General features: G+C 38.6%; 1 protein-coding gene across 2 annotated transcripts in view; it reads right to left on the bottom strand.

Annotated features, from left to right (window-relative positions):
* LOC143036417 (uncharacterized) overlaps window positions 1-23,944 on the bottom strand; it is a 92,962-nt gene that overhangs the window by 29,140 nt on the left and 39,878 nt on the right. For both annotated transcript variants that reach the window (XM_076203758.1, XM_076203757.1), the window contains exon 3: window positions 7,349-7,495. In XM_076203758.1, the coding sequence (XP_076059873.1) occupies window positions 7,349-7,495 (147 nt within the window). The remainder of the gene's footprint in view (window positions 1-7,348; window positions 7,496-23,944) is intronic.

Genomic DNA, 23,944 nt, shown 5'->3' on the forward strand with positions numbered 1-23,944 from the left:
CGACTCCTCTGCATCACTGGCACCTCATTATGGTTTTTGCAGCAGAGTAGAGAAAAACTTATCCGATTTAAGGTTCTTATTCCCATACAAGTGTGCACAAATTGGAACAAAGAAAATATGTAATACATACGATGTTACATCCTGCATACTGATGCATCCAAAGTATCCTATGGGGTACCAAAAATGCACTTTTATGGGATGCGTAAGGAAGAGTGCCAATGTTACCAGTAAGCATCATATGACAGAATATGATGCCCTACACTTCCTTCCCTCTTTACAATCATATTTCCTAAGGTCTTCAGTAGCCTTCCTAGCCTTTATTCTTTTCAAGCTGTGAGGTAAGGGGGTGCCTGGTGACACCATCTTAGGAACTGGGGACCCATCTGTAGGTAGTAGGATGGCTGTGGGAAAGGGGGTACTAGGTCTCCTGACCTGGTAAACTTGTGAATGGCTGATACTCATGACAATGCCCACTTTGTCCCATAGGTGGGTCCTTGACTTAAAATCTGGTGCTAATTTGCAGTGGTTGGAGTGAGCATGATCATCATACTGGATCTTGGTATCTCAGGCATTGGTAGCTTAACAGTCACAATTCTCAGATCTGGCATGCCACATGACTTGAGTGGATGCCTATACAAGACCTGAACAGGGCAGTGTTTAGTAAAGGGATGTTCAAAACCTCCAGGAGGCCCTTGTTGAATGCCACAGTGTCACATGTTCCCAGACAGGGTCCCCTTTAGGATGAGGTGTTTCACTATCTTGATAGCCACTTCAGTAGGGCCATTCAACTATGGGTACTAGGGCATTAACGTATGGCACACTATAGGAATCTAGTGAATTCTGTTAGTAAACTGGAGCACACCATCCCTTTGGAGATGTGTGAACTTGCTCAAATCATGGATGAAGTACATGCATACATACATATACTAAAGGCTCTTTCCCCCTAACAAGGGAGGTCACCAAAAAACAAAGGCATAAAATGCACTTCTACCCATTCCATCCCTACTCCTATTCACCCCACTCCCTCCATCTTATCTTGGCTCCTCCTGGATGATGGGTCATCCCTGCATCTCACCCACTGCCCTGGGTCAGAAGTAGTCTTGCAAGACACAGCACATCCACAGTGAGGCCACTTTATTAAATCAGTAACCCCCCTCTCCCCGTCTGGGGTATTGGATGCATGTTATTGTGGGTCTGAAATCAGCTCAGTAGCATGCAGCTGATACTTTAGGGTCTATATGGAGCACCACTATTGACCAGAGCCACACATAATTTTGTCTGTGGTAGAGGAATTTTCCAACCAGAACCCTAAGTTTTGGGTCATGAAGTACTAAAAACAATATTGTTGTAGCAGGTGTAGTATTGGAGTTGAAGGACACCACAACAGGCCAGTGTGAAAGGCAGTCAGCAAAAATAAGGAAGGACTCCCCACAGGTGATGAGGAAGTCAGCTGACATGGACTTGAAGGGCCTAATGGGGTTGTCACACAGTAATTAATCCTGCTGCTGACTGGGTTGCAAAACCTGGCATTACTGGTGGGCATGGTCAGTGATGAAAATGTCAGTTGAAACAAGGCCAGTACACTCTTCATCTTGTGTATTACTTGGTGGCTTCCACTCTGTGCAGGCTGCCATGTCAGCAGGCCAGAACACTGTGACCAAAGGCTGCAAAGGGAACCACATAAGCATTCCACAGGGTAAGATCACCATCAGGTGTAGATTGTTGAGGAAGTTGTAGTAGATACAAGGGAACATGGCTCATGGGACTGGCTTAAATGTGGTAATTTTGCCAGGGCAAGAAGAGGTTGTTGTTGTTATTCCCTAAACTGTCAGTCTGAGCAGTCCTGTCTCCCCCAGGAATGCTATGACCAAAACTGGGTTTTCCCACAAATCCTTTATGGAGTGTATGTTGTGTTGTTTGCATGCTTGATTGTGTATAATGCAGTCTTCCATGACACGTTGAATAGTATGGGTTGAAGTATTACATCCTGGGCATTTGTCCACAATGCAGGTCATCCAGTCTCTTCTGGTAGCTTAGAAGGGCTGGGTGGTGGCCGCATCACAGTCTGGCCAGGTGGACTCTGTCCTTTTGTGGGAGAGAGGATTCAGAGGGATGGATATCAGGGGGTCTGGCATGCAGCAATGTGTTGTCTTTTAGTGTGTTAATGGAACAGTGAGTGAAGTGATTATGAATATGTTTCTGGAGGCTGGTATTTGATGGTTTTGGAGGAAGAGAGTATTTGTGTGTGATATAGATTTTTTTTTTCCCTTAGTGTGTGTCGGTGTTCTGCTATGTAGTGTAGTAGGTGTGCTGTGTTTGTGGAGGCTGCAGCAAGTGTTTGTGTGCCTCTCATGTCAAAGTGATCTTTGACTTTGAGGACTTTTGTTTCATAGTGTAGGTGGTCTGTAGGTGTTGTATATGTGCAGCCTGTAATTGTTTTTAAAGTTTTGTTTTGTATGGTCTGAAGGGTGTTGAGGTGTGTCTCACTGAGATTAGGTGCCCATGCTGGACTCGCATAATTCATCACTGAGTGTATGCATTGTTTGTATATTGTAGTATTAGTTTCTTTGTTTTGTCCAAATGTTGTTCCAGTGATTGATTTAAGTGTGTTGAGTCTAGGTGTGCATTTATTTTTAATATTTGTGATGTGTTGTTTAAATGACATGGATGTATCTTGTTACACCAAGAATTTTCTGTGTGTGTGTGTGTAGTATTAGAATGTTGTTGATATTGAGATGAGGAATGTATTTGTGTTCTTTTGTCCAGTTGGTGAGAAGTGTTGCTGTAGATTTGGCTGGGGCTATTTTGAGTCTGTTTGTAATAAACCATGTGTTGAGTGTATCAAGGTATGGCTGTATTATTTCTGTGGCTTTGTCTGTGTTACGATGTGTACATGTGATTGCTATGTTGTCTGCGTAGGAAGAGATTTGTATTTCTGAGGTGTCTGGTGTGGGTATATCATTCATGTATAGATTAAACAGTGTGGGGGATAGAACAGAGTCTTGTGGTACTCCATTCTTAATGTTTCTGATGTGCGATGATTGGCCATTATATGACACATAAGCATTTCTGCCTACCAGATAACTGGCCAGTCATCTTTTAGTGTTATTGTGCATGTCTGTGTTATATATTTTGTTAGTTTGTGGCAGGGGTTACTACCAAAATCTTGACTAATATCTAATGTTATAAGAAGTGTTCTGTGATGGGGCTTATCTGAATTGATGCCATCTAATATTCTTTGTGTGAGGTTTATTAGAAGAGTGTTTGTGGAGTGTAGTGGCCTAAAACCGAGTTGTGATTCAGCAAGGGGACTATGTGGTGTGATGAGTTGAAGTATGAGGTGTTCAATAACATTGGAGGGGGTGCAGAGAAGTGTGATTGGGCGATATGATGTTGGGATTGTTGGGTCTTTATTGGGTTTTGGAATTGTGATTATTTTCCATGCTTCCAGTTACAGGTATAGTGTTGTGTGAATAGCTGTAGTTTGCAATGTTTGTGAGTGCATGTATACCTTGTGGTCCAATGTGTTTAAGGTGGATGTTATTTATGTTGTTAGGGCCACAGGCGGATGAGTGCTTGAGGTTATGTATTTTGTGTTTTGTCTGACTCTATGAAAGGTGTATAGTCGGAGTCTGTGGGAAAGTCTTTCTTATGTCAAATGGTGCATTGGTTGTCAGGGTGAGAAGTGAAATGGCTTGTCTGTACAAAATGTTTTATGAGTGTGTTTGCTTGTTGTCTGTTTGAGGGTAAATTATCTGTTGTTGTGGTTATTGCTGCATGGGAGTGTGTTGTGTTATTGTTGGATAGTTTAATGCTGTTGAGCATTTTGTACAATTTGATGGTGTTTGTTTTGTTATCAAGTGTATTGACAAACTTTTGCTAATTTTGTGTTTTTTGTTCATGTATTTCATTGGTAATCTCTGTGTTTACTGTTTGTATTTGGTCTACTATGTTTTGTGGGATACATGTGGGGGTATTGTGTTTATTTTGTTGTCTGATGAGGCCTTGGATTTCTGGTGTGAAATTGGGGTTGTGTGATTTTCGTTTGCCTCTAGGGATATACCTCTTGTCTATGTTTTGTGTGTATAGCATTGTTTATGTTTGTGATTGGTATACTGTTAAGTGTCTCAAAGTGTTGTTCTGTCTCTTCAGTAAAAGCTTCCCAGTTTGCTCTCCTGTAATTGGTGTATGTGTGTCTGGCCAACTGGGGTGCATCTTGTTTTGGTGGTGATGATGATTGGAAGGTGGTCAGATCCAAGGGATCTGACCACTCTCCATGAAGTTGTTGGGGTTAGGCAGGGGGAGCAGAAGGTGATATCAGGAGAGGAGGGGGTGTACAGGGCTTGGTGTGGAATATGCGTATGATTATGTGTGTTGTTCATGATGGGCAGTGAGTCAAGTTGAGTCTGTATATCAAGCCCTCTGTGTCTGGGTTGTCGACACACCAGGCCGATGGCTTGGTGTTGAAGTCACCACCTGTGATAAGGTTAGGGATAGTGGCTAGTTGATTAAGTTGAGCCTTGAAGGTGTTTGGAACTGTGGGAGATGATAGGGGAGGAATGTATATATTAACTATTGTCAGTGTTGATTTGTTGCCTGTATGGATTAGAATAGATTGGATTTCTGTGGTGTTATCTGTGGTAGGGAGGAGGATTTTGGTTGTGGCACTTGTGTCCACAAAACAGATGGATTGGTGGACCAGGGTGATGAGTCCACCACTATTGCCATCGGTCTGGTCTTGTCTAATGGTGGTGAAGTTGTGAAATGATGGTGTTTTGTGTGAGTGTCTTAGTTTTGTTTCTTGTATGATGGCAACATGTATGTTGTGTTGTTTGAGAATGTTCGAGTCCTTGTTCGTTTGTGTTGATGCCATCAATGTTGTGTTGTAATATGTTGATGTTGTGTGTTCTGTATATGTTGTATGTTGCCTTCTGGGGTTGGGGGTGTTGATGGGGAAGGTATAGGATATGGGTCAGAGAGAGGGAAAGGTGTGATTAGGGACAAAGGAGGAGGAGGATTGATTGAGGACAAGGGCAGGGATTGACTGGGTGTGGGTAAGGGTGCAGGCTGTGGTTGGGAAGATGGGAGTGAGGTTATTGGAGGGCAGGTAGAACATGTCCAATTGTTTGTGTATTCATTTGTGTTTGCAAGTGTTGTGCAAGTGAAGTGGGCCCAGTTTTTGCATATGCTGCATTGAACTGAGCCCTTTGTCTGTCTGCTTGAAGTGATGGATTTGGAGCATGTTGGGCATGTGTATGTTATGATGGGCCCAGGACTGCTCTCTACATCTCTGGCTAATAGTACAAGAGGAGGGATGAACAATGGAAAAACACTCCACAGTGCAGAAAAAATGTAATAGTGCGTGTTGTGAAAGGAATGTGGTACTCGCCCAGGTGACTGAAGCCCCTCCTGGGGATAGGTGCCACCTGCATAGTGCTGGTGGCCAGAGATATTTGCCACTGTTTGGCTCAACTCTTGGGGTTAGGGGGTAGTCCCACGACGAAGGTTGGTCACTTTGGTAGTGGTGAAGATGCTTGGTTCACTCCACATGTCAGCAGCTGGGAAAGTGGAGAGGTTCCAGGCAATGATTCTGCTTGTCCTTTGGGGCTCTCAGGCAGTCAATTGGGGTTCCAAAGCCTTGAGTGGTGAGAGTGGGAGAGGTGTTCTCCATAGAGTCCAAAATGCTGACTGCTTCTGATGGGTTCTGCTGACCTTTATATACAAACTGGTCAGGTCATGACCTGCACACTGATTGGCTGCTGGGAGATGTGCTACTTTTTGGAACACAAGATCACTCACATTCTATACACCGACTGGCTACTGTTGATTTGCTCTGAATGATACCTCACCTCTAGCTGGGGGATTGCTACCACAAGGTACACCAGGTAGGTTGTCCCAGGGGAGCTCACATTGTGCACATCAACTAGGCTATGATGGCATTGTCAACCACCATGAACTGCCATGCATTGCCAGCAAGGACAACTGCCTATCATAATGTTTTACAATGGTGATAAGTGGGCAATGTTTTGTGATGAGGCTGAAGTGCTGCAGGTCCACCAAGCAGAATAGACACTTCACCATGGCCCATATCATGGCTAATAACTCAAGATCAATGGAGGTGTAGTAAGACCTTATCAAACACAAGCTACACTGGACAAGATGAAACTACTTCCACTACAGTTTTACAGGAGGGTAGCCAATCCTGTAAAGGCATGAGGTGCCTGTCTGTGGAATGGTGGGGAGGGCTGGGTCAAAGGTAGCATGAATTATTGGATCTAAACAGGCCTGTTTGTACTTGTTGAACATTCAATCATAATCAGTGAGCCAAGTGACATTCTTCTTGGGATCAAAAAAGGGCAGAGGGGAGAAGCAGATGAAATGCTTGGTGAAAATTCTGCCAACTGGTTTGTTAGGCCCATGAAGGACCTAAGGTCTGTGCAGCTGGTAGGCATGAACTTCCTCATGATCTGCTGCTATCTTGTCCTTAGAGAATTGGTAGCTGCAAAATGACACTGTAGGTTGGTTTGACCAGAGCAAACTTCTCAATGCTCAGGTGATGTTATGAGCTATGCATTTCAACAGTACATCATCAATGAGCTGGATGTAAAAGTCCTCATCATACAAAGAAGGATGTCCACTACCTTCATTCACTTGTACAACATCCTGGAATGCTATGCTGCTGTGGAGACATGGAATCTCCCATGGCAGTAACAGAATTCAAAGGGTGTGATGAACATGGTCAGGTGTTGCTCCTTTTCAGCTTGAGGATTTGCCAATACCTGCACAGAGTGCTGACTAGCATGTAGTACTTCAATTTGGGTCCCTATTCCAGATAGAGGTGGTACAGCAGAGATTTATGGATGGTAGCAAAATGGAGGCACTGAACTTACTTCCAGTCATGCCATTCTATGCATACTTGGCTGGGAAAAAGGGGTTAACATAACATTTAGGTAGAGGATTCTCTCTACTGTCCATCCTGCAAAACCAACACAAGCAGGTACCTGTCATTGGTCCCTACAGATGAAATCTGAAACACTTCTGGTCCCAAGGTTTTCAAATAAAGAATTCTCAACCTGTACTGCTGCAAAGAAACGGACTTTTTAAGAATTTCCCAAATCCGAAAAAATGGCAGGAAATCTTTTGTTCCATTAACATTCTCTGGAGAGAGAAAGAGAGAGAGAGACAAACAGAGATGAGAGAGAGAGGAGAGGAGAGAGGAGAGAGAGGAGAGAGAGGAGATGAGAGAGAGGAGAGGGAGACAGAGACAGAGAGGGAAGAGACAAAGAGACAAAGAGAGAGAGATAGAGAACATGGAGGGGTACTTATCTCAACTACTATGTTTTCTTACTTTGGATGGAGACCGTCTAGAAGGATCAGGCCTGCTATTAGATAAGTGCTGCTGAGAATCTGATGATAAGGTCTGCCAAGCTCCTACACCTAAGCTTTCACAGCAGTTAGACCATTCCTGGTTGCCCAAACCATTTTCTGCTAGCACCTGCAGTCACAAAGTTCTTCATGTATTAGGTCTACACAAGTAAAAGATGGGATACAAATTACAATATCATAAAAGAGGAGGATGAGAATTTGGTAACTATTATGGAAAGACATTACTGCAAAGAAACAATTTATAGATTTGATCAGGCTAAACTATACAATTCAGACAACAAACTTAGCAATTCAAACAACAAATATGGGAGTGAATTAGGTCATACATCATCAAAATTCATATAAAGAGGTAGTGGATGCAATGGTCATGCTAGGGACCAACAACAAGCTGTTGTTGTCATTCCCTACTGTCTAGCCAAGCAGTCCCACCTCCCCTGAAGAATGGCACATCTGCAACAGGATATTCCCACAATTCCTTTATAGTGTATATTGTGTTGTTGGTGAGCATGATTGTGTAAAATGCAATCTTCTATAATGTGTTATATAGTATGGGGTGAAGTGTTCCATCCTGGATAGTTATCTACAATGCAGTCATCCAGCCTCTTCTGGTAGCTTAGATAGGCTGGATGGTGGGTGCACTGCAGTCTGGCCCGGTGGACTCTGTCCTTTTTGGGGAGAGAGAATTAAGAGGAATGGATATCAGGGGGTCTGGCATGCAGCATTGTCAGAACTGGGCACATTACTGCTGGACAGGTAGTGTGTTAGTAATGCAGTAATACAAGTGCCCAGCTCTGGTTATTTTATGTTTTAGAATAGGGAATATTAATTCTGTAGTTTAGGTATTTTATTGAGAATGTTCATAAAAGTAAATACTTTCCATTTATCTTTTTTCATCAAAATGATTCTAAAGGAAATTAAAATCAGTAATGCACTGATTGTAATGGTAAAACACCCAGCTCTGAGCATTGTATTATTTTTTAGTTTGTTGATGGAGCAGTGAGCAATATGATTATAGATATGCTTCTTGAGGCTGGTGTCTGGTGGTTGTGGAGGAAGAGGAGAGTATTTGTGTGATACAGGTACTGGGTGTTGTTTTGATGTTTCCTGGTGTGTGTGGGTGTTCTGCTATGTAGTATAGTGAGTGTGCAGTGTTTGTGTGCCTCTCATGTCAAAATGATCCTTGACTTTAAGGACTTTCATTGCATGGTGTAAATGATCTGTAGCTGTTGTGTTTGTGCAGCCAGTAATTGTCTTTAGGGCTTTGTTTTGTATGGTCTGTAGGGTGCTGTGATGTTCATTAGTGAGATTTTGGGCCCATGTGGGGCTCCCATAATTCATTACTGAGTGTAGGCATTGCTTGTATACTGTAGTAATAGCTTCTTTGCTTTGTCCAAATGTTGTTCCTTCAATTGATTTAAGTGCAATACGTCTAAGTATGCATTTTGTCCTTATGTTTGTGATGTGTTGTTTGAATGGCATAGATGTACCATATGTTATGCCAAGAATCTTGGGTGTATGTGTGTGTGGTATGAGCACTTTGCTGATATAGGGGCATACTATGTATTTGTGTTCCACTGTCCAATTGGTGAGATAAGCACCTCTACGTGATGGTCATATGACAGATACCAAAGAGAATAATTTTCATGTTACTAATCATCAAATTCCATCATTACTATCACGCCCATCTGGAAGTGCTGACATCTAGTCTCTGGATTGGGTCCACAATCTTTGCCAACTTGAAGTATTTCCTTAACTTTTTCAGACAAGGAGAGCTGACAACTACTCCCTTCCTCCTACTACTACAAGCCCGTGATAAAGGAACAGTTCACTAACTCAACACAGACAGCAGTCTCATGATTCTTTCCAGATATCTATGGAGGGGCCCAAAGACTGCTGCCAGCCATTGTGGAGCTACAGGTTTCCAGTCAGTGAGGGAAGAGGGGAGGGTTGAGATAGGAAGGGTGTTAAAGTAGGTTTTAATTGTGCATGAGTTGGGTGTGTGTTTTGACTCTGCCTGCCCTCTTAAAAACAGAATTAGCCTTTGGTGTATATATACTTTAATCACATTCAATAACTATTATTGTACGTGGTACTTGCCCAAGGATTGGTGCCATCTGCATAGAGCTGGTAAGGAACCTGTACGAACCTGTAAGGACAGAGTCCAACTGGCCGACTGCAATGCAGCCACAATCCAGCCCTTCTAAGATATAAGAAGACTGGATGACCACATTGCAGATAACTATCCAGGATGCAACACTTCACCCCATATTATACAATACATTATGGAAGGCTGCACTGTATATGATCACGTATGTCAACAACGCAATATACATTCCATAAAAGGTTTGTGGGAAAACCCCATTTTAGCCAAGGGGTTCCTTAGGGAGATAGGACTGCTTGACCAAACAGTCTGGGGAACGACAACAACTATTACTGTACACCAAAACTAAGAGCACTTATGTTAAAACCTCAATTTCTTTCAATTTTTCTTAACCTCAGTGATGCAATTTGCATCACACCCTGTATAGAGTAGTGGCTGCATAAACTTTATGACTGGAGACTAATCTCCACTCAAAGTGGAATGCTGATTACTTTGATCTTCCATTATCCCTTTTTGCTACACTCCTTACACCTCTTTTATGACTCCACATCTTTATCTTTCTTTATTCTGTCTGTGATGAGGGACAAGAATACCACCCTTGTATTGCTCATTGTGCCAAAATAAGGGACTAAGGACCCTTTCCTTTTGTATTTTTCTCCTATATAGGGTCTGGGCAAAAAAGTGTATTTTGAGTCAACCACCCATCTTTGAAGAGGATTAAGGACATTTGTACACTTTGTATACCAAAATTCAATACTGTTTAAACCTATATATTTTTTTCTTCTGAAGTTTGTTAATACTGCTTGCATCATTTGTCCTGTATCCTCTACTATACAATGTAGAGTATATAAATATGTATTATTCGATCAATCCACTCCTTTGGCTCTATTGCAGGAAACCAACAGCCCTCAGTAGATTTATACTACAAAACCCTACCAAACTTATATCATGCACTAAGAGTGATAGTATGTTATCATATATATATATATATATATATATATATACATACATATACATATATATATACATATATATATACATGCACTAAAAGTTAAGCATAAAACCAAAAACTCAAAATAAATATTGTATAAGGATACTTGATAGCTTGCAAGGTAATTCTTAATTTCACAAATACAAAGTGTACAAAAACAAACTTACAACAATTTTACGCAACTGTGAAAAAAAATATACCATGACACACTGCTTGAAAATTATAAAGGTAATATAAAAAAGACATGGGAAGTAATAAACAACTTTAGGCCCAAAATTAATAACACCGATGAATTCATAGACATTATTAAAAAAGGAAAAACTAAAAAAGAAGTGGCAAACGAATTTAATGAATTTTTCTCGTGTAGGACCTAACCTCGCGAAACAAATAAAGACAACACATCAAACTTATGAGACATTTTTGAAACACTGAATAAATAACACTATGTTTTTAAAACCCGTCACGGAAAACGAACTTATGAACACAGTAAAATCAATGCAGAACAAGAAATCACTCGATTGCACAGGAATCAATATGAACCTCGTCAAACAAATTATGCCTATCATCAAAAATCATTTTCTGACAATATGCAATAAATCATTTGAACAAGGAATATTTCCAGATGCAATGAAAATAGCAAAAGTAATACCGATATTCAAATCAGCCGACAAATCTAGTTATAATAACTATAGACCAATTTCACTATTACCACAGTTTTCCAAAATTCTTGAAAAGTTATTCACAATTCGCCTTGACTCATTTCTAAAAAAAAAATGACGTCATTTACCATAGTCAATATGGATTTCAACGAAATCTTTCAACGTCAACAGCAGTAATGGAATTAATTGAAGAGATAACTAACAATATAGAACAAAAGAAAAAGACAGCCGGCATATTTATTGATCTGAAAAAGGCATTTGACACAGTAAATCATGAAATCCTAATTCGAAAAGCCGAATACTATGGGCTAAGAGGTAAAGTTAATGACTGGTTAAAAAGTTATCTAAAAACCAGGAAACAATATGTAGCCACCATTGAGGAAGAAAGATCACATATTCTTCCAGTTACATGCGGAGTACCTCAAGGTTCAGTTCTAGGACCCAAACTATTCTTACTATACATTAATGACATTACAAATGTATCCAACCTTATGAAATTTATACTGTTCGCCGACGATACCACCATTCTATGCTCCGATATAAATTCCGACAAACTAATCAAGACAATTAATGAAGGATTATGTCAGCTATCCAACTGGTTTTCAGCCAATAAACTATCCTTAAACGTATAAAAAACTAACTACCTGCTTTTCTACAAAAATAATGAAAGCACTAAGCTGATCAAAATAAACAACGTGATAAATAAGATATCCAAAACTTTAGGAATTATGCATAAAATGAGAAATATCCTCAATGAAAATACCCTACGTACCATTTACTGTAGTCTACTACTACCATACCTAAACTATTGTTCAGAAATTTGGGGTAATACTTATCAAACTAATCTTCAACGCATAATTACCTCTCAAAAAAAGGCACTGCGTAAAATCTGCAATGTAGGTCGTTTAGAACATACAAATCATTTATTTAAAAAACTAAATCTACTGAAATTCAAGGACATAATAAAGTACAAAACTGCCATTGTTATGCACCAAATCTACAATAAACAAATGAATCAAAACATATTGAAATTTTACTCAACTTACGAAACTCGCTATGCGACTAGGCATACAAATGACTTCTTTAAAACTCAATACAGAACAACCAAAAAAGGCCAATGCTTATCTATTATAGGTGTTAACACATGGAATAAACTGGAAAAGGAATTACCTAAGACAAAATGTTTATCAACATTCAAACGATACTTAAAAAAGTCTTTAATCTATAAGTATTAGTATATCGAACATTTCTAGTCCATTTCATGATTGTATTCATGGAGAAACTGTCATGTACCACCCAAGTCTGCCGCTCTTTTTTTTTTTCTTGTTCCAGCAGGTCACGGTGACCCGGACCTGCGCATTAAGTAATTATCGTCCCGTCAAGAATCGACCTGACCTCTCACCTCTCACCTGACCCCCACAAGATGACCCCGATTCCTACGTGAGGTCGGAGTTAGCGGACGTCGTGTCGCATCTCATTGTGTGTGTATTTACCTAGTTGTATTTACCTAGTTGTATTTTACGGGAAGGGGAGCTATGCTCGTGGGGTCCCGTCTTCATATCTCATTTTATCTAAACTATTTTTAAATTCATGTATTGTTTTTGCACACACCACTTTCTCATCTAACTTGTTCCAACTGTCTATTGCTCTGTGAGGAAAGCTGTTCTTTTTAAAATCTCTTCTATAGCTGTCTTTTTTTATTTTCTTTCCGTGTCCTCTTGTATTTCTGTCATCCCATTTTATCAGATTCTCTCTATCAGTAATTTCTATGCCTTTCATGATTCTGTAAATAGCTATCAAATCTCCTCTCTCTCTTCTTTGCTCTAGTGTCTGTAGTTTAAGTTTTTGTAGTCTCTCTTCATATGATAGTTTTGAGAGTGTTGGTGCCAGTTTTGTAATTGCTCTTTGTATCCTTTCAAGTTTTTTTATACATTTTTTTGTACTTGGTGACCATATCGTTGCTGCATATTCCAATCTTGGTCTTATCAGGGTGATTAGGATTTTCCTCACCATTTCTTCATCCAGGTATGTGAATGCCACTTTGATTGTTCTTATTAAATTATAAGTTTCTCCAAAAATCTTATTTATATGTTTCTCAGGTGACATATTATTCATAACAATGACTCCCAGGTCCTTCTCATTTTCTACTTTTTTTATTCCTTCTTCTCCCAAATTATATGATCCTGCTATTCTGTTTTTGCTTTTTCCAAATTCCATTATACTACACTTTTTTGTATTGAACTCCATCTCCCACTTCCTACTCCATTCTTGTACTTTATTTAGATCCCTCTGTAGTGATTCACAATCTTCTTCAGTTTTCACTCTTTTCAGTAGTTTTGCATCATCTGCAAAGAAGCTCATATAGCTTTCAATTCCTTCATCCATATCATTAATATATATAGCAAACATTATTGGGGCCAGAACTGTTCCCTGCGGGACACCGCTTATTACTTCATTCCATTTTGAGTGCTGATCTCTTATCACTACTCTCATTTTTCTTTCTTGCAAAAAGTCTTCCATCCAATTTAGCAATTTACCTTGTATTCCTCCTTCATATTCTAATTTCTTAAGCAGCTTCTTATGTGGTACTTTGTCAAAAGCTTTTTTTAGGTCTAGAAATGCACAATCAGCCCATCCATCTCTTTCTTGTATTATATCTATTAGCCTTGAATAGAAACATATTAAATTGGTGACGCATGACCGTCCTTGTCTGAATCCAAATTGCCTTGGATTTAGTACGTTGTTTTTTTCCAAGTATTTTACCCATCTACTTTTGATAATTCTTTCACAAATTTTTGCTATTGTACTTGTTAGAGAGACTGGTCTATAATTGGTAGGTTCTTCTTTATTTCCTCCTTTATATATAGGTACTATATTTGCTTTTTTCCAATCTTCTGGAACTTTTCCTTCTTTTAAGGAACTGCTTATTATGCTATGTATTTTGTCTGCCAGTTCATTCCTGCATTCTTTCAGAATCCAGTTTGCTATTTCATCTGGCCCATGCGATTTTCTGACATCAAAATTACCCAAGTGTGTCAATATTTCATTCTTTGTTACTTCTATTTCTTCCATAGGGGGGACTTTTTCTTTCCACTCAATCTCTTCAGGTTGTATATTTTCCCTTGTAAACACTGATTTAAAATGTTTGTTCATAATTTCTGCCATTTCCATTTCCTCAGTGTATTCAACTCCTCCTTGTCTCAATTTCTCCAAGTCTTGTTTGTTTTTCAGTTTATTGTTTACAAATCTGTAGAATAGTTTTGGTTGATCTTTACACTTTTCTATAACATCTTTTTCATATTTTCTTTTTTTCTCTCTGCACTTTTGTACATATTCATTTCTATAAACAGTATATATTTTCCATTTTTCAGGTCTTCTGTCTTTTTTCCATCTGGTCCAGGCTTTGTCTCTTTTGTCTTTTAACTCCCTACAACTTTTGTTGTACCAGCATTTTACATATTCTTTTTCTTGTTTTTGTCTCTTCCACTGATGTTTCTTCTTTGTATATTTCTTCCCAGTTTTCTTGTTGGAAGAATTCTCTTATTTTATCAAAGTTTGTTTTTTCATACATCATTCTTCCTTTTCTATATTGTTCATTTCTTTTCATATATTTTTCTTCATTAAGTTCCAGTTCAATCAATATGTGGTCACTTTTACCTATTGGTGTTTTATATTCAATCTTGTCCACTATTCTAGGTTCAGATGTAATTATTAAGTCTAGCCTCGATGGTTCTTCTTCATTTCTATACCTAGTGTTCTCTTGTATCCATTGTGTCATTGAATGGTCAGTAATCATCTCAAGTAGAGCATTTCCCCATGAGTCATCACCACTCTTTGCTGTCATTTCTTCCCAGCAGATTTCTTTGCAATTAAAGTCGCCCATCATAACTATTCTTCCTCCGTCTTCCATTATTTTAGTTAATGCTATCTTTGTGTCCTCTAACATACTTTTATATTCACTCTCCTCCCATGAGGCTGTTTTCGGAGGCACATAATTGATCACAAATTTTCTGCTCTTCTTATCTCTGTCTTCCACTTCTATCATAATCATCTCTACTGTATTCTTTCCATATATGACACCTTTCACGTTTATATCCTTCTTAGTCAGGAACATAACTCCACCCCCTTGCTTTTTCTCTCTGTTTCTAATCCAATAATTGTATGCATCATGTCCTACACTGTTGGGTGGTAGTGGGCCTTTTAATTTTGTTTCTACAATTCCCATTATGTCCGGTTCTTTTTCTTTCAAATAATCATTCAGCTCATTCAATCCTGTTATTAATCCATCTATATTTGTGTAAGACACTCTTAGTTTTCTGCCACTTCCATTGTGTTCTCTGTTTCCCTTATGTTTTTCTTTTGTATGTCGAACTTCCTTAGTTTCATGTTCACTACTCTCCAATAGAATCTCTCTTTCTCTGACTCCGTTCTGTTCTCGTTTTTTTGTCTTAGCTTCCAGTCTTTTCTGCTTTTCTTCCTCTCTTTCCTCTTTATTCATTTCTCTTTTTATCCATATCTTTTTGTGTTGTTCACTTGTTGCTAGTTTCCCTGTTTTGGATAAGATATTCTCTGCCGTTGTTTGTGACTTGAATTTAATCTTAATTGGTCTGGTCTTGTCTGTGCTATACTTTCCGAGTCTAAATTTCTCTTCGATTTGTTTCATAATTCCTGGTTCATCTTCCTGAACTGATTCTAGTAATTGGCTTACTTTTTCATTTTCCTCTTTGATTCTTGTGGTTCTATCTGTGTTGTGTTTCTCTTCCATTCCTAATATAATTATACATTTCTTCTTGTCTGCTAAATCCCTTACTATATTCTCCTTTTGTCTCATCACTTTAATAACTGAGTCTTCAGTATGTTCTTTCAATTGCTGTTTGACTATGTCAGTGAATGAAATCTTATTTCCTTCTTGGGTTTGCTTCCAATTTTTACTTTCTTTAGCTATTGTTTCTCTGTTTTCTTTACTATTCTTCTTCAATTCCTCATTCTCCCCCTTTACCTCTCTTAACTGTCTTTTTAGTTCTTCTATTTCATCAGTTAAGTTTTTATTCGCCTTTTCCAGTTCTTCCAATCTTTCAACCCTTTTTAAAATGGTGTTCATATGACCTAACCTACTCTCCAAGTCCTCGATCACCTTATCAACCTTCATCTCTAGTCTTGTCAGTCGGGGGGGGTTTGAGTCCCCCCCACTCTCTTTAAATCCCTTGAAAATATTCTCATCACTTTCTGCTATATTGCTCCTATCTATACCTCTAATCTTCACATTCCTATTAGACATGTTATCATCCAACTCGTCTTGGGGTCTTTTGTCTACCCGGCGGCCCGTCAGGGCCATTTCCTCCACCTCCTCATTACCTTCCATTTCCCCAGTAATCCCTCCCCCTCTCCTCTTTCCTTACTTTCCCACTACCTCACGAGCAATCCCCCCCCCCCTGCAAATACAAAAAGGCACTTCTCTTTGCGTTGGTATCCACAATCTGCACTTTTCTTCAGAGCGTTCGTCAAGCCGTCCGTTCGTTGAAAGTGTGTGTGTATATATGTGTATGTATGTATGTGTGTATATATGTATATTTGTGTGTAGATGTGTATGTATGCATCATACTAACATGTAACCCAAAAAAAAAAAAAAGTCCTTAAAGGGAGAGCAACTCCCCATAAGCTTTGCTTCTTGCTCTCCCTTTTCAACTACTAATTTTGTAAAAAAAAAAATGTATATATGTATGTCTAAATTGTATTTTATATTGTTGAATAAACCTAAACTAACTAACTAACTAACTATTGTGTAAGTGAAGAAAGGGAGGAGTAGTAGGAGGAAGATATTTTATTCTGTCACCAATGAGCACTTCTCTCCTTGGGTGCAATAATACAATAAAGAGGTAGATTCATAGAAGTGGTGAAAAAGAAATTTAAGTAGGATAAAAAATGGAGGGAATGATGTTAAAAGTGGTAGGGGGAAAGAATGCTGCCACCAAGTCTTCCCACTTGAGTTGTACAAGGTGACAAAATTGGGATGGGGATTAAAACTAGGTATCTTTCTCCCTGCAGCCCCAAAGGGGACATGCCTATATATATATACTGTATATATATATATATATATATATATATATATAATATATATACAGTATTGTGGTAATTGTTGTTACGGGAATGGCATTGTTTACATTGAGCTATGGCAATTTCCCAAAAGCTTGTTTAATTTTCGAATCGGGAGTCTTTCCTGTAACTTCATACCACACTATCGTAATTTTAATTAATACTATTAAACTCCCCTCCCTCTTTATTATTTATTTAAGCCTATGTTGTAATTTGATTAACAAATCGAGAACTTGAGAACTTACTTGAAGTATCAGTTGTCCCGTGGCTTCGAAGCCGTTTTGAAGGCTTATAAGAATTCCAGCCGAACGAGACTATGTTGAGTCAACTGAACACCAGACAAGCTTTAACCCTGGTACCAAAAGGCAATCAAACCTCAGCTAAGGATTTCTACAGACATTGAAGCCTCAAGAATACTATTCATTTCCGACGATTAGTTGGAACTCAACCAGGTAAGTTCTCTAACGTTCGCCTTTGTAATCAATTAATTACTACATATGTTTCTTCTCTAACTAATCGAGAATTCAGATCAGTCTTATAACACTATAGGTTTCCTCTAACTAATCTGAATTCTCGGATTTAGTTTTTTTTTTAACTCGGAATTTGAGAATTTACGTAAAATTTCAATTTAACTTTAGTAGTCGATTTCGACTTTAACTTATTACCCCTTTGTGTAGTAAGCCGCTATGTAAACATATTTCATTAAGGTTATGATAGTGTGTGGGTACGAAGTCCGGTTTCCTGTTCTTTATACCGAGTTTGTTCAGTTTTATTAATTTCCTCATTTGAGGACCTTGTAAACTTTCGGGAATTTTGCTGCCTTTGGTACCTTATTTGTGAACATTCGGAAATTTCCGAATAGTTCTCTATTCTTGGTGGTCTCTATTGTTATTTTGTCGTGGTTTCTTTTGATTTGTTGCCTTTATCCGATTTGAGCTAGTATCTAAATAAAAATTATCTTTACTTAATTCCTATCCTTGTTGTGCTTAGTCCATAAGACGGTTTTTTGGCACGACTATTTTGCTCGTGTATTTGTAACGAATTGTTGGGTTGGTGTCGTTATGGCTAGCCACGATAAGACATTGTCCGCTTGGGAAGTTTTGCAAAGACTCCGAAGACAGAGAGCTCATAAAAAGGGGCTTATCTCTAAGGACTTGATTGAGAATTTCCTCTCAAAGAAACAAGATTTCGATGAAGAAATTCAAGATTTGCTCCCTGAAGAAGAAAAGGACGAGGATATGGAGAAATCCAGAGCTTACCGCCTGTCCGTTCTTTTCGAATTGTCTCCGTATAAGGAACGGAGACAAGAGTTAACCCTAGATTGGTGGAGTCGTCGTGCGCTGGCGACTCCGATGAGCATGTATCCAAAAGGATACACAGAATAAAAAATTAAAATAAAATATATGCGTGTGTTTTTTGTCCATTTAAAGTTACTATAATATAAATATAGGGTTCGTAGAGTCCTGCTAATACAAAATTAACGTAATTCCAAAATAAAAAATGACAACTATGAACAATTGAAAAAAACTTTGACAGAAAATCAAAGGATTGAGATTACGTGTTCCTGAGCCTAATATAAGAGGAACTTGGTAAAAAAAACATTATAACAATGACCTACATATGTCAATTCATCTCATACAAAACCTTTAAAACCTCAATTGTACAAAAAAAACTTCGTCCTGACTAAATGAAAATGGGTGATTTTGGAAATGAATTTTTATGTGTAATGTGTAAAAATAATGCATGTACTTATTTTTCTTTTATGAAATTGTGTTTCTATGTGAAACATATATTCTTTGTATGAAATTGCACTTACATAGAGACGGAAGTGGAGTGTGAGAGGGGGAGGGGGGGGATTGGTGCGTAGGCCTATGCACTGAGGGAGAGGAGGTAACCGGATGTGGAATTTAGAGGGGGAGGGGAAGACAGGATGTAATGACAGCACTCAAATCCCTATGAGGACCTTCTAAGCATTCAATAAATGTCTCTGGCGACGCAAAAAATATAAATAGGTGATATTGCGAGCACTGTGCCACCTTGGCCCTCTGTCCTAGAACCCTCATTTACAGTCACGATGGTTATATTACTTTCATTTATTGTCACCGACGTATTATCACAACCATGTTGAAACTCATGAGAGTTTACATGCTGTGCTAACTCATCTTCAGTGTAGTATATAGTACGTTTCATTTTTGGTTTCGACAACCTAAAATGAAATTGAAAAAACTACATAATGACAATTCCTTCTCTATTATAGAGTTGTGTATACAATTATAGTATTTTTTTCTACCTATACAATACCAATTTTTTTTTTCTAAGCTACCATGTGAAGATATATAATGATTTCACTTTTCCCATCCGATGTCAACAAGCGTAACATAACCGGTAAGAACTGTGCCAATCGGATACACACTACCTTATAGGGGCTATATTATATATCCAGATGGGGTAAAAACACCCTTAAAAGAAAAAATATAATCATTACTGATAACTCAAACAATAAAAGTTACCACATAGGCATTATTGTGGACAAAAAAGCCCGCGAAAATTTAAGCGCGAAAAGTGTGTATCCAATTGGCACAACTCCACCAATCTAGGGTTCGGGGAGTTTTTGAATCTCAAATAGGTGAAAAACTAAACACGTCCACTGATAATTCTGTAAAACTTCCTCTTCCTCCTATTATTCTTCAACATTTTGAGAACAATTCTAGCAATCCTTTTGCTTATTTAAACTTTAAAAAGGGTTTTCTGAATGCCTCAGCTGGTATCCCCAATCTGACTAATAGTCAGAAGTTAATTTATTTGAAGGGATACCTCAGAGGGGAGGCTTTCCATTTAGTAGAGAACTTACCAGTGGATGATTCAAGTTTTGACTCTGCTTTCCTTCTTCTTGATGAGTTATATTTCAACAAGGAAGAAATTCTTGATAAGGTGTTGATTTCCATTATCAATGCACCAGAGGCCTCACTCTTGAGAGACCTTGAAAGTTACATTAGGTCTGTAGATTCCAAGCTACAAGACCTTAAGGGAATTGGGGTAGATTTCACTAGGCCAGGAAGCGAGGGCCTCCTCTTAATAAGTAAATTAATTTTAATTAAATTGCCTAAATTTTTTCTTATTGAATTGTCTCTGTGATTAATTCTAATTACCCCAATTTTAACCAAATCAAGGAAGTTTACCAGTCAGTTTTGGTTAGACTCAAAATGGGATCAGATGATCTTGGTGTCAAACCTAAAAGAAGCCTCACTACCAGCTCCCTTGCTTTCAAGGAAATTTCCTTGAAAAAACCAGTTGATTCCATTAAGGGAGTTGATGGCTCCTTTATGGCCAATTCTAATCCCATTAAGAAGTCTATTAGTAGATGTAAATTTTGCCCCGCTTTCGACCATGCTAGTTCGAAGTGTACTTCATATAAAACCCTTGAGCACAGGAAAGCTAGAGCATCTCAGTTAGGACTGTGCAATAGATGCCTAAATCATGGACATGGTTCTTTGGAATGCCCTGGGTTAAAGGCTGCTCTGCCTTACAAATGTTTTGTTTGCAACAAACCCGAGCACCATGGAGCCATGTGTCCTATGGCTTATAAGATACCACTTTCTGAAGGGAAAGTGTTTAATTTTCATAATTCAACAGATTCCATTGTTCCTTTGGTCTCCCTTCCTATTAGCAGAGGAAAGAGAACTGCCCAATGTCTCTTTTTGTTGGACACTGGAGCACAGTTTTCTATCATTAATAAGGAATTTGTAGAGGACAAAGTTGGACCTTGTTTAAGTCCTCTTATGGACAAGTTAGTTTCTTCCTTTGGTTTACCTCTAATGAATAAAAGAGGTTTTAACTACACTGCTAACTTAAAACTCCCTTCAGGGATGAATTTGTTTAGTTTGTTCTTTGCCACTGAAGTATTCAACTTGTCCTTACAAATTCCTTCCTTATCTTCTATACTACTTAGTATGAATAATCACCAATTTTTTTGTCTCGCCAAGTTTTCCAAAAGTTTGTTCTTTGCCATTGAAGGATTCAACTTGTCCTTACAAATTCCTTCCTTATCTTCTCTACTACTTAGTATGAATAATCACCAATTTTTTGTCTCGCCAAGTTTTCCAAAAGTGAAGGGAGACCAACTGAACGTTTTAGGGATCCTTGGCAACGATATTCTTCAAAACTTCTCTAACTTTTCAATTGAAAGTGCCCCCTTGTATGGTAGCCCGTCATGCAAGGTTATCAAACTTGCTAATGGTTACATTCCATATGGGACTGGGGCTCAATATATCCCTCCTAGTGAGAAGCCTTTCTACTTAAAGAGAATGATAAGGGGGATTCCTGAAATGCCCTCTAATGAAATCCAAGACGTTGATAGTTTCAAATGCAAGGAGAGGCCTTTGAGGATAAAACCAGACTCTGACCTTGGAGTGGATTCTTATAATTGCTGAGAGGAATATCATGGAGATTCACTTGTTTTCTATAATTCTTCCTTCAAGACCAATGGAGTTTCTCTAAAGAAAACTGAGAAAGCCTCTTCCCTTACTCAGTCTTATAAGACTGTTGAATATTTTCCTCCCAAAAGGTTAGGCAAAGAAAAGTTTCTTGTCAACTTCTGTTTAGAACCTGTAAGTTCTCAATTTGATCCTTCGCAGGAAGTCTTTATTAATTCTAATGTTGAACATGGTCTTGACAATTTCTATTCTTTAGAGTCCATTGGTATTAAAGATAGACCCCGGATATTGATAATTTACACATTGATGAATTTAAACAGTCTATTTCCTTCAAGAATGGACATTACTATGTGAAGATCCCATGGAAAAAGGATTTGGTGGAACTTGTTCCCTCTAACCTTAAGATATCTCTAGCTGTAGCTCAAAGGGTTTATGACAAACTTGAGCAAAAGGGGCTTAGAGAGGATTATGAAGCTGTGTTTGACCAGCAAAAGGCCTTGGGTATTATTGAGCCAGTAACTAAAAGAGGCCCTGGACAAATCTTTATACCCCATAGACATGTGTTGAAGGATGATGATCTTTCCACTTCTAGAAAAAGGCCAGTTTTCAATTGTTCTTTCAAAGTCGGAAAAGCTCCTTCCTTAAATGAAGCTGCATTCCCGGGAGTTGACTTGATGAACAACCTTCTCTCTTGTTGTATTTCCGGACCAATAATCATGTCATTTTGGCTGATGTTATGAAAGCCTTCTTGCAGATCCGTTTGAAGGATGAGGCTGATCGTAACAGGTTCTGTTTTTTCAGGAGGATTAACGACCAGTATATACCCTTCAGGTATAATACTATCATTTTTGGCTTCATTTGCTCTCCTTTCATTCTAAATTTCATTATCCAACACCATCTTTCTTTGCAGCCTGACTCTCTAACTGCCTCCTTAATAAAGGATAAATTTTATGTAGACAATTTGGTCTACACTACCAACGAGCTTTGTTCCCTCCCTGCAATGGTCGAGAAGATTAATGAGATCATGCTCAATGGAGGTTTACCTCTCAGGGAGTGGACATGCAATTCGACTTCTGTTCTTTCTGTTCTTGATCAAGAAGTAGTTTGCAATAAAGAGGAGGTTAAAGTCTTGGGTTATATTTATAATAAGGATCATGATACTTTGAGAATCAAGGATGTTTCCCTTGACAAGAATGCCTCGACCAAAAGACAAGTTTTGTCTTCCTTGTCTTCTGTATTTGATCCTTTAGGGTTTTTCTCTCCTGTGCTCTTGCATGGAAAAATCCTTATTAGAGAGATGTGCCAAAAGATGGTGGATTGGGATTGGAAATTGGATAGAGAGATACTTGTTAGATGGAACAAGTTATGTGAAAATTTTAGGGAGGTTAATAACCTATCCTTTAAAAGGAAAACCTTTTGTACAGAATTTCCCTTTAAATTGTTTGTATTTGCTGATGCTTCCAAGGAAGCCTATGGATGTGCCATATATGTAGGGGAAGAAGGAAGAGAATTAAAGGAGTCTAATACCTCTCTTCTATTTGCCAAGGTCAAGATGGCTCCTATTAGACACAGAACTTTACCGTCTTTGGAGCTTATGGCAACTTTTCTATCTTTGAAATGCCTCAACACTATTTTTGAGGAAAGACTGGTGGCTGCCCCACTGGTTGAATCAGTGGTTCTTTTTGTTGATAGTCAAGTTGCCCTTTCTTGGATCCTGATCAACAAGGCTCCTAAGAAAAATATATTTTTCAATAATAGATTGAAGGAAATTTCCAATCTTTTGGAAATTTTCAAGGCCAAGTTCACACCCATTTCCTTTACTTATGTTCCTTCTGAACATAATATGGCTGATTTCCTAACTAAACCTTGTAGTGCTAAGGTGTTCAAGGAAAAATGTAATTGGTGGGTTTATGGACCTGAATGGTTGCTGTGGCCTCCTCATACTTGGCCAAAGGGTCACTTGGGATGTATTCTCTCCTGTTTCAAGGGAGACATTGTCAATGCTGCTGTTGTACAAGTTGACACTCCTCCTCTAATAGATGTCTCTAAGTTTTCTTCCTATAGTAAACTTCATCACACTTCTTTGATTTTTAAGGCTGTCTTTCTGTTCAAGAAGTCTAATGCTGACCCTGTTAAGGCAGCATCTAATTATTTGATGAGTATTATGCAAAGGGATTCCTTTCCTGCTGAATTGGCTTATTTGCAGAATTCCAACACTAATGACGTACCTCCTTTGGTAAGTCAAATGAACTTGTACTTGGACAAGAATGGTTTGATTAGG

Source organism: Oratosquilla oratoria, chromosome 20 (genome assembly GCF_046742065.1).
Source record: "Oratosquilla oratoria isolate Oo_2021 chromosome 20, ASM4674206v1, whole genome shotgun sequence".
Taxonomy (NCBI): Eukaryota; Metazoa; Arthropoda; class Malacostraca; order Stomatopoda; family Squillidae; genus Oratosquilla; species Oratosquilla oratoria.